The 12,672-nt window shown below is 38.2% G+C and overlaps 1 protein-coding gene across 1 annotated transcript in view; it reads right to left on the bottom strand.

Annotated features, from left to right (window-relative positions):
* Window positions 1-3,011: 3,011 nt before the first annotated feature.
* Window positions 3,012-12,672, bottom strand: part of ano2b (anoctamin 2b) — a 57,600-nt gene continuing 47,939 nt past the window's right edge. The window contains exons 24-25 of the mRNA XM_085376635.1: window positions 5,921-6,026; window positions 3,012-3,392 (exon numbers count right to left, since the gene is read on the bottom strand). Coding sequence (XP_085232761.1) covers window positions 3,012-3,392; window positions 5,921-6,026 — 487 coding nt within the window. The remainder of the gene's footprint in view (window positions 3,393-5,920; window positions 6,027-12,672) is intronic.

Genomic DNA, 12,672 nt, shown 5'->3' on the forward strand with positions numbered 1-12,672 from the left:
TTGAGCAGTCTAATATCTTGTGACACCTACAAATAGTTTATAGTAGCTTGCGGGTCTACTCCTACTGCAAATACCATGTCTATTTCATGTTATGAAACACAGACTGATCACAATTACTGTGACAAAATAGATATTTAACATACCTCATGACAGACCTTCTGTAATGTAGGATGAACACAGCACCAAGTGTACAGGAGCTGAATTTCATAGGTGTTGAAATAAGTTACCAAGCTAAGCTAATAAGCTTCATCAATTCAAGAATTTAAAAAGAAGATGCAGTCTTGCGGGGATTCATCAATACTGAAAGTATTCAGACTACAGTACATGATGCATTCACCCTTTAAAAAAAGAAAATTAAAAAAAACAAACAAACAAAAAACCCCACTAACCATAGCCTTTACATTTTTCATCTATAGAGCACATGACTTTTGTAGGTCTGTCACGTAACCAGTCTCTCTCACTGACACTTGCTTTTATTGGATAACAGCTGGCTTCTCATCCATTAGGGTCCTAAAAGCTAAACATGAAGAAACCAAATAAAAACTAATCTCAGCTGCATTCTTTGCACATTCAAATTGTTTGCTGACAACAGTATTAACTGTTGGAATATCAGATAGCAATAATGCTGATATGGATGTGTGATGTTTAAAAATGTTGTGTTCAGTGTAGCTTTGTCCATTTAATTTTAACACCTCTTTGCAAATTCAACCTTCTCAGATTTGGTTATGAGTGAGCGCTACTTCATGATGGGAACTTATTTACTCCAGTATGATATGCACATCACATTAACATTGTCTGAATAAAAGAAAGTAGCTTAATAGCTTAAGGTCTTGCAAGACACTGGATGTTATAAAGGGACAAATTTTCTAAAATCACAAATTCTACACCATCAACAAGCGGGCTTATTTGGAGACCATCTGTTAAATTAACATTTGTAGGCTACATAGCTATGGACTGTTTCAGTAGGTACATCGATGAACATTGACTTCCAAGAGACGATCAATGACTGCAAAGGAACTGCCTACTGAGAAGCTGTTTTATGCCATTGCATGTACATTAGCTACAATATGATCACAGCTTATATTTCTTAGAATTTAATTTTTGAATAACATGCAAAAGCTCTTTTAATCTGTATGTCATTTAACTATACACCAACAGACCTGGGGTCTTTACTACAAAGCAAGTTTGATGTACCTAGGATGTCAGGATATTTTAACCCAGGGTTCATCAATCTGGCTAAGAGCACATTCACATGAAAGGGTTTGTGCTGGCATCATCTGACCAATCACAAACATGGAAAATTCTACTGCAGTAGAGCATCTGGAAGACATAACTATCATATTAGAATAATACAATAGTGAGAGGATGACTGTGAGAGGGGGAAAGCGCTGTATAAATGTGTCTCTTCTTGAATTGCTTTGGTCAGTAAAATCTGTGAATACCTTTCATGTTAATCAAATTGGGCATATTTAAAGTCAATAAGGAAAGCTAGCAGAAATGCTGATTGTATGGGCTAAGTTAACAGGCTTACCAATATCACCGCTCTATTGGTCTGAAAGTAAAATTTCAGTTTTCATTATTTCAGTTGCAGTCATGTTGCTATTTGAATGAGTAAATAGAATAAATATAAAAACAGAATTCAAGGGTACGCGCCAATTTGATATTAGGTCTACAAAGACAAATGGGCGCCCCGTTTTCAAAGGAGTAACTTTTGTAAAACAATTCCCTGCCAAAGTCAGGTATTATTTTCCAGAGAACTGATTGGTCAGCAGGCAGTGATTTCTTACGTGTTCATATTTAATATAGAGTATAATCTGCGCCGCAGCAAATTAGGTCTGCTGCATAAATTACAAAATAAGTTCCCATTGCATGTAACTCATTGAGAATGGAACTGCCTTCATAATACGGGAACCTTAGGGTTAACATTTTACATATTGGCTAGCTAACAAGCTAATAAAAAAAAACAAAACGTGATTTAACCGCAATCAAAGAAATCTGTGTGTGTGTGAAGATGCAGATTTCCACTAAATGGGCATGTTGAGTCCATGTTAAGGTCTTCTGTTTAAGCAGAACGGGCTCAGATTGATTACTTACCTGAAGGAATGTCAAGGTACACTGTCAGGTGTTTCATAATAAAGGACAGCTAATGCCTTTTGTTTCGCTGTCAATAAGACACAGTGTGATCATTTTCACCTGACTCAGTCTATAAAAGAGATGGCTTTTCCTTTGCATTCACAAGTTATTAAAGTCATTCAACAGTCAGCTGAAAGTTGTCACGACAGCTTCAACTGAAATGAGTGCCATAAACATGGTTTGTCACATTAGCATTTTTCCATCATTTCAAACTCAGGGTAAGGTAAAGAGAAACAATGACCAGCAGCTCAATCTTTAGTGGCAATTTTAGTGAATTCTGAAAAAAGGGGTTCAAAGTGTATTCCTGAATTCTAAAGAGAAGAGTACAGAAAATGTGGTATTTTTCAACTGCTACAAATTCTGTAAACAAAAATACATGAATAGCATAAGCACATAAAGCAGGAAACTATTGACAGCCCTAATGAGGAGCCACAATGTCTGTCAGTTTAATCATGTTGGTTAAATGCTTATTAAGACTACCCATTAGTTCATAGTCCTCTCTTCATCTCCAGTCTCTTCCAGGTTCCTGCAACATTTAGTTGTTTAACCTAACATGATGATTATTGCTTCTCTACGCTATGAAGCTAGTATGCCTCACTATTTTGACCAAAAAGTAAAAACGACAACTCTGTCAGGTAAACAGTCAGTGAGAGTAGGAACAACACATACATACACACACACGCTCACACCCATTTAGTCAATCAATGTGAACATTGCAGAGTCAACCACTCACATATCAGTGAATTTAAAATTTATGTTCAAAAGGTAAGCCACACATACCGGGACACAAAAGACACAGAAAAGACATACATGGACCGAGTCACCCAAGTGACAATCCATAGAACCAGCTGAAGCACCCCCGTAACGTGTGTTTCATCTCACACCGCTGTGTGTTTTGAATTCTCGTTTTCCTTCATGGGCGAAGAGGCAATATTCCTGTTGAACTGGCTGAAACTGGCTGCCCTGCATCTTGCCCTTGGCCCTCCTCCTCCTCGGTCCTCTCCAGCTGTGGGCCCCGATGGTAAAGTACTGTAGCGACCCGGGATCGGCAGATCCTGCCCTGGGGGGAGCGTGTTGCCGCTGGGGTGGAGGGTGGCATCCTTGGCAAACAGCCGCTGGATGAGTTGTAATTTCTCCTTCTCCTCCTGTAAAAAGACATCGACCAGGAGCTTCTTTTCCCTTTTGAGCTGCTCCACGATGGTTTTGGGAACATCAGGAATCACCCAGGCAACCACGAGGCTGAGGAACATCACCAGGTTCTTGAAGAATAGGAGAAAAGTGGGAATATAAGTGATAGAAAGACTGATGCATGTGGAAACAAGTGCGATTGATGATAACTGTGACAGTGACATACTGTATATCAACCATATCAATGTCACTGAGCCATTATGTCAAAAATATATACGCGGCTAGCGTAACACGCCAAAGTTGAAATAATGGATCCTGGCACTATTACAATTGTCCACTGGGTTATACCTGAGAACCAGCTGATCAGTGATGATCCCTGATAGCAATTTGGACCAGTTTAATGCAGAAGCTGATGTTTGCCTTTGTGCAACTTTGAGGTCTTTGCTCAAATCAAAGACAAACCAGTTCAAGTGATGAGAACGAGAAGGTACAGTCTGTAAATTTTTCACCGCAACACGTCAGTAGATTGAAGATTGCATTCATCTGTAGTGAGCAGAGATGGGCAGTAATGCATTACTGTAATCCGATTACTTTTTTCAAGTAACGAGTAAAGTAAGGGATTACTATTGCAAAAAAAGGTAATTAGATTACCGTTACTTTCCGGTAAGCACACTGCGTTACTAAAACTGTAATTTTTTTTGTGAGTGTCTCATGACAATGATGTAAGCGAGTGCGACGTTCGTGGCATATATCGAGTGCGGGAGAGAGTATGCCCGTGCAGCTTTTAAAGTGTGGAAGTACTGACCTTACTTTGAGCTTAAAAACTTAAGCTCAAAGTAAAAATGTGACAAAAAAGTGACAAAAACATTAGCGTCCACTGTTCACTGCGTGGGAAGAAAACTTCTTTTTACAGCAAAAAACCCCCTAAACTTCCAAGCAAGTACCGAGTACGCACCGAGTATGCTACGACGTAATGGGAAATTCACAGACAAACTTCCACTGACCGCTGCGGCACACCTGCACCAGGGCAAACCTCTGCCTGCCCCACTCCTGCTATACAGGTGAAAATAGAGCAACAGGACCGCTGAGTCTTTGATTTTATTTATTTTCTGCTGTGTTTTACTTGCATCTATTGAAAAACTGAGTGTAAACACAAAAAAATATTTTATTTTATGTGCAGGAATGTGCAGAAAATAGGTTTAGATGTTAAACAAATTTCTTCCAGTCAGAGAATGTTGCATATAATTTAATGTTTTCTTGATGCATAAAGTCAAGTCATAAAGATTAAAACTAATAAAAACAAATTTTAAAAAGAGACTTTTTCCATTTGATTACATTTTATATGATGGATTAGGCAGAAAGTAGAGCTGGGCTGAAAGATCTATTGCTTTATCACCTATTCAGGTTGTAAATCATGTTTTTAAAAGTAACTAAGTAACTAATTACTTTTGAAAATAAGTAATCAGTAAAGTAATGGGATTACTTTTGGGGAAGTAATTAGTAATTAGTTACTGATTAACTTGACCAACACTGGTAGTGTGTGTACTCTGCGTATCTGTAACCGGAAGGTCGCCGGTTCGATCCCCGGGCTCTCTGTCCTGGTCGTTGTGTCCTTGGGCAAGACACTTTACCCTACCGCCTACTGGTGTTGGCCAGAGGGGCCGATGGCGCGATATGGCAGCCTCGCTTCTGTCAGTCTGCCCCAGGGCAGCTGTGGCTACAACCGTAGCTTGCCTCCACCAGTGTGTGAATGTGAGAGTGAATGAATAGTGGCATTGTAAAGCGCTTTGGGTGCCTTGAAAAGTGCTATATAAATCCAATCCATTATTATTATTATTATTACTCAGATACCAAAGTGACTCCGGACTTTTTCCCCTATCTGCGCAGGCCGTCACTCTATTGTTAACCGGAGCTGTCAGTGCTGGGTGAAACATTCTGAAGAGTCCAACATGGACCAATGAGTGAGAGAAGCTCACTTCTGACCGATGACAGCAATACTGAAGTGAGTTGTTGAGGATTTCCCAAACTTTTCAGTCTGTAAGCACTGCTGTTTTTTCTGTTGTTATGCTCAAGGGTCGTAAAAATTACAATTTCCCTCTGACAAACAGTTTGATTACATTCTGATGCCGTATGAGAGTTTATTCAGGACAACAATTTTACATCTATTTCAGATAGTTTTACTAATGCAACTATTTATGGGAGTAGGATTTTTAGTGGAAATTGCAGCAATCACAGATAAAGGACATAAGTGGGTAAAACTAAAAATGATTTCTCACTGTTCCATTCACATCACAAAAAAAACTATTGAACCAAAAGTTTAAGAGCAACTGTATAGTACCTGAATTCTGGTCATGATTATTTCTTAACAGAAATAAAGAATGAAACTTTAACAACTTGTCCAAGGACATTTGAGAAACATGAAGCATCTGGTTGTTTTCCTGACCATAATGAGAGCAGAGTGTGATCCACTCAGTTTGGAATGACTGGCCAAAAAAAAACCACACACACACACACACACACACACACACACACACACACACACACACACACACACACACACACACAGGCATGTGTTTCTTTTATATGCATCGCTGCAAATGCAGACAGGATTTAAAAAAAAAGAAAAAAACAGAAACTGAGTAATACACTGAAATTGCACCTGGAACAGAATGACGAAGGCGAGCCTTGCAGCCAGGACACACCAGTACTGTTTAGAGAACTGGTACGCGTCTGGAGACCATGGGGGTTCCCTGTAGTCTTTATACCTAGAACAAAAAATAAATAAAATAAAATAAAACACCCATGGAGACAAGAATATCTACGAGTCCAGAGTTTGAGAATATGAGGCAAACCTAAGATTAAACTGATTTACAGCATCTTTATCTAGCTGAGACCTTGCCTAATCAAAACATAGCTCCTTGGCTCAGTCGAGAAACTTAAAGTGCAATAAACTTTATCAGGATTCCTTTCATTTGTTGTCCTTGTAGTAAACACGCTTTATTGTACCTTCAAAACAAACATGGGGAAACTCAAACCACATGTTGTACAAACGGTCTACATGCTCCAAATAAGGACAGAGGCAGAATAAGATAACAAGGACTAAGAATAACAGCCAAGTGCACAACAAAAAGGTAGACAGGGTAGAGCCATTTTACCACCACTTCACACTTTGACATTATACCTGGAAACTTCACTTAACCATAACTACTACTATCCTCACCCAAACCCTTACCAATCATACTAAAAAGCACAAACTGAGATTATGGGGATTTGTCGTTCCCCAAATCTTGAGTAATTAGATTGCGGTCCCCACAGGATCAGCAATACCAGATGTGATACAGAAATTGTGTCAGTCTGTTTTAATCATCACAGAAAGATGTCGTCCAAATTCAGTTCAAGGGTAAAAGAAGGTGAGGAGTGAACACGTGAAATTAAAAAAAATAAATAAATAAAGCACAGTTGGTTCATTATTCATTATTCATTCATTATATCTTTAACTTTAAAAAAAAAAAAAAAAAAAAAAAAGCGGTTTGTTAACACTGGAGAAAAAAATGTGAGTTATTTGCTGCTGGAAGAAAGACATGAATAATATAGTTGGTACAGCTGGTACATTCAGGTACCAGAGCTGCTGCTGCTTCTGTATCTGTTGGCTAAAATGCAACCAGAGAGGATTAGAAAACAAATGTCAAGTTGCAACTGGACTGTTTGAGATTCAGCAGTATTATGAAATCAAAGAGACCCTGCTGAGTGAGTGTTGGAGAAAACCTCAGTGGTTTGTTGGCAATTTTCCACCCACTCTCTCTTAAAATAAAATAAGTGAAACGGACAAAAAAAAAAAAATTCCCAAGAAAATAAAAGCATTTGTGGACAGGCATCTGATTTGAGCTACTGCATACATAAACTAACAGTCTAGATGATCCAACTTCAGCACAGCCAAGATTATTTAGATTTCCAAGTTCCTTAAATTCACTCGCTCCTTAATGAAGGTTGCACCCTCTTTACATCCTACTTTAGGATTTAAAAAAAAGCATTTTCAAAAGAAAGGCAATGAGCAATAACTGTGGGTTAAAATACCTCCATCTAAACACATTTAGTAAAATTGTGGGTATTGAAACTCCAAATAACAATACTACTATGCATGTTATGGAACTGGCTGAGAGACCTTTGCAACCTGCAGCATTATGAGATGTTATGAAATATCACTAAAATGCCAGTAAAAGCATTGAACAGCCTTAACCTGTAAACATCTGAAACGTTGAAGCTCACCAGAGTTCAGCAGCAGGTTACTAATCTGACCATCAACCAACCTTCTACAAATATGTAGAGAATGACACTTGGCTTTATGTTACACTGCTTTTGGCCTCCGTTTTCACAGCTATTGTAAAAGAGGCTGCATTTTCCTGTGGGATGCAAAGTACAACATAGAGCATTCCTTTGAAGCCAAGAACTAGGAGACAGTCCCTCTTATTGTTAACCTCAAGCACATCTTTAGGCAGAAAACGCGTCGTCTGAAACCACTAAATGTACAGAAGAGTGTGGAGACAAAGACTGGCTTTATGTGGAGCTGTAGCTATAGACAGTAGACATCTATTCAACATTAGGTTGAATCAGTGCACATTTAAGACATGGAGACACTCAAAATCAGGTTAAAAAGCAACATTTACTCCGTACTTAAAAATGTACTTTAGTGGAGACTTAAAATGTTATGAAAAGCACAACCAAAGAACGATTTTCAATCAAGTACTCAAACTTTAACTGCTTGCACTATGCTTGGATCAAGTGTGGTGCAAAGGTCCTCTCTCACTTCTGCAGCAATTTATGGAAACATGATTACAGAGATTCTGGGACTCTCCACCATTTGACCCTTAGAACTGAAGAAGCTTCTCGGATGAGAGGTGAAACGTCTTCAAGCAACTTAAAGAAGTCCAGATGCTTTTCTTTCCAAGCTCTTTAGACTACAATGACCTGGATGACTGAGAGCCTTCACAGAAATTACAGAGATTGTAATATTCTTTTGAGCATGAAAGTCAGAAAGTCAGTCATTTCTTTCCTGCATTTATAACTCGATCAGTTCTGGAAGATCCCCAACAACACTGGCTCAAATAAACCCGCAAATCATGACAGAGCTTGAACCTGAAAACTATATTCCTTATATTTTACATAGATGTATTTAAAACTGCACACCCCAAGAAGCAAAACAAAAGCATAACAGAAAAGAAATGCAGGAAGCTCGAACTGCAGGGCAGTTTAACACGTCACGCAAACAGGATGTCTCACATCAAAGTTTTACATTAAAATGACTGCACAACAAAAGTCAATTCCACACACTGTCATGAAAAAATTCCTCTGAAGTCAAAATAAATTAAAGGGACTGAATGAGCTGCCTCACTAAGCACTTGACTAACAGTATAGAAATAACAGAGAGGGAGGGAAGGGCCAGTGTGTGTGTGTTAGCATGGTCTTATGATGCCTGACTCCTTCTCCTTATACAGTCATGAGTGAGGAATGCTGTCCGTGAGAGTCAGTCTTCTTTCCCTTTCTTTTTCCTTTGATCTAGTCATCTGTCTCTCAGTCTCTCAGTAATATTTTTGCAACATTTTGTTTTAGGTCATCTTGAAATATAAAAAAAAAAATGAAATAAAAATAAAATAAGACCAGTCTCTGTCAGTTTAATTCACTTAACACTTCTTAGGTGGAATCACAAATACAGTTGTGCTATCAAAGATTATTTTTCTCTCTGTTCTTGTGTGTGTGCACGCATGTGTTTTCTCAAAGCTCCATGTTTGGTTAAAATAGTGGAGCTCTGCAGCACTGAAGCATTTAACTCAATATTCTTTCAGAAGACCTCTCAATAAGATTAGGGTTCGTGTTCGTCTGGGTCATTCCCATCTATAAATAAATAAATAAATAAATAAATACATACATACACAGTAAACCTGTGTTACGCAACATGGTAGCTGTTAGCTATCATCCTGTTTGTTGTACGAACATATGAGCTTCATATTGGATCCATTTGGTAGGTTTGGCATCACCCCACATTTGCCCCAAACCCCTTTAACCCTTGTGCAGTTTATTCATTGTCTCTAGATCGCTCTAGGCAGGAAAATGGAGCCGGATGCAATCTTTTGGAGGGCAGACTTTGGGGGCACAAAATTTTATGTTGTTTTTCCAATGAGGTCACGTTTCATTTCAAACTAAAAACATGGAGGATTATTTAATGCTGGCAAATGGCAGTATATACTGTATTAAACTTTACACTATATGTGGATCAATGCAATCAGCGTACAGTAATATAAGTCTTGAGCCAGTCCCCATCTCTTTATATTTCACTAGGAAAATGTGATTCAGTTAAATGTGCAAACATACATGGAAATACAAAACATAAGGCAAAACCACAGTTGTACAATTCAAAAAAATAATAATAATAAAAAATGTAAAGTCAATATTTTATATGACCACCTTCGGTGTTGCCGTGATGTAGCCAAATCAGTCTGGTATTACGTCACAAAGAACATAATAAACTGACAGAAAACCAAATCAAATGTTCTTCAACACAGCCTGAACTCTTTAAGAAACTTTTCATGTCATTCTTTTCCTGTAATTTCTTCAAGTAGTCTTCAGGAAGGGCATCTGGCAAAATAAAACTCCCAAATCATACATAGAGCTGTAGTAACTCCTTATACATAAGGGAGTAGCTAAAAGTAGCAGTCTGTTGGTAGCGGTCTTTAAGAGGCTTCTTGAATGACATTCCAAAGCTTTTTGGATTTCGACTGACTTTTGTTCTGTTCTGTCAAAATTATCCCACACTGCTTCAGTAATGTTGTAGGTCTGGGCTCTGGGGAGGCCAATCCATGAGTGTTCCACTATGTTTTACAGATTACTGTACACACTCACTACTGTACCTTTCTCCTGACCTGTTCCCTATAAGTTTCAAGGTTTTTTTTTTACTGTGCTATGTTTGTCACAACCCTATTACCCATACTCTCCAACCTGAAAAAGTAAGTTTTTAAATGATTGTTTCATAAATTCTTGACTTAACAGACATTAGTTTAAGCAGCTTTAGAATTCTTGTTCAACATTTCACTTGTGACATTTTTGTTTTTGCTGTAATTCCAGTTTATTTTCAAATATTTGCTCAAATACAGTATTAATATACTGTAATGGCAAACTAATACAGAGGCAATATATTAAAGTTTCAGTCAGGTTTCAGAGCTCATCAGAGCACAGAAACAGCTTTAGTGAAGGTTACAAATGATCTTCTTATGGCCTCTGACAGTGGACTCGTCTCTGTGCTTGTCCTGCTAGACCTCAGTGCAGCGTTCGATACAGTTGACCATAATATTCTATTAGAGTGATTAAAGCATGCTGTAGGTATTACAGGTAATGCACTGCAGTGGTTTGTATCATATCTATCTAAAATTAGAAATATCCTGTCTCAGAGTGACGCTGAAAAACTAGTTCATGCATTTATTACTTCCAGGCTGGACCACTGCAATTCATTATTATTACGATGTCCTAATAACTCCTTAAAACTCCCATGATGCATTGAGTTTTTCCTTTCCAGTCACCTTTCTCACTCACTATGTGTTAATAGACCTCTCTGCATTGAATCATATCTGTTATTAACCTCTGTCTCTCTTCCACAGCATTTCTTTTATCCTGTCTTCCTTCTCTCACCCCAACCGGTCGCAGCAGATGGCCCCGCCCCTCCCTGAGCCTGGTTCTGCCGGAGGTTTCTTCCTGTTAAAAGGGAGTTTTTCCTTCCCACTGTCGCCAAAGTGCTTGCTCATAGGGGGTCATATGATTGTTGGGATTTCTCTGTATCTATTATTGTACGATCTACTGTACAATATAAAGCATCTTGAGGCGACTGCTGTTGTGATTTGGCGCTATATAAATAAAATTGAATTGAATTGAATTACTAAACCAAGCACTGAAAATAAAGAATATTTTCTCCTAATGCTGAGAGGAAACCTCTCCTTACAAATTATTTGATAATCCATTGCATAACCGCTTAACCCTCAATTGACTTCCTGCTGATAAGCCTGTTAGCAAAGCCAACTTCCTGTCAGCTCAGGAGTGAGTACTGTCTTGATATAAAGCAGGTATATACCTAAATGGCAATTTTAACAGTTTTCCTCTAAGATTATGATTTTCAATACATTTCCATCTATAATGGTAGGTTCCTTGTTTTCTGTAAATCACTCGAAATCTACACTTTCAAGCTAAATATAATTTTATTATAACCAACTTATATCAGTAGATGTCAGACACATGGAGGTCAAAGGTCAAAGATGTGATATAAGAGGAGGTACAGCCACTCCAAATCTGTTTTAAAACTGATTTTTTTGTTTTGTTTTAAAAGTGAGCTTTTACTCTACGCCAGGGGCTACTCAACATCCCACACTTCAAATTTCATCTCCTTAAATAAACAGTTTTGAAATAGCTATACACTAAAAAGATATAATAATATAAAAATTATTTGTTTAAAGTTTTAACCAGATACACTGTTACTGCTATTTTCATATAAATTTACACAAAACAGCTAACATCAGCATCACAACATCATCAAAAATGGAAAATAGAAAAGGAAAATGTCCTTTTCTTGACATAGTCTTAAAATGTTTAACTCTTTGTTTCACATTCAGAATTTTGATGACACCGACAACACTGTAGGACAAAAAGGACTGCGGAGATGTACAGTCATGCTCTGCTCACTGATGCAGAATCTTCAACTTCCTCACACTGCTGTTTTTAAAATTTTATTAAAAATGTAAAACCTTGGTGGGTAGCTTCTGTCACACCATCCATCTATTTATCCACCCATCCATATGCAGCACCACCCCCCTGCCTTCATTCATTCATTTCCTCACTGGTATTTCTATATCTTTCCATTTCAACAGTTTCCTTACTGTCTTAAAAAGCATTCCTTTGTATTGTTATCTGATCATCAGTTCAATGATATCTCCCCTCATCTCTGCATCCTCTGAATGGATGGATAGTTATTATCCATCCATTCATCTTGACTATTGCATGCATTCATCCATATGTCCAGAACCCCAAATTAACTGGGCCAGAAAGAAGGAGGAGGAAAAAAAAAAAAAGGCAACCATTGTCTGGAGAATCTGAAATTCAGAGCTGAATCATTTGCCCTGAGCCCAGAGGCACTGCCCACATCAGCAGCACTGTCTAGATACAGTCTATACATGACTACACAGCTCTGCTCACTGCAGACACACAAAATCTTCCTGGAACATCCTGCAGCCAATTTCACGCCTATGAAACGTTCAAGGCGAACACTATCTGGTCATTCTTGCGATGTGACATATCAGCCTACAGTGGTACAAAGACTGCATTCTCGCATAGTAATTCTTTGCCATCTTATGTAACAGCAGGTCGGCCTCAGTTGTC

Source organism: Diplotaxodon limnothrissa, linkage group LG17, assembly GCF_057381915.1.
Source record: "Diplotaxodon limnothrissa isolate DT_005_m linkage group LG17, D_limnothrissa_male_GT1.1, whole genome shotgun sequence".
NCBI lineage: Eukaryota > Metazoa > Chordata > Actinopteri > Cichliformes > Cichlidae > Diplotaxodon > Diplotaxodon limnothrissa.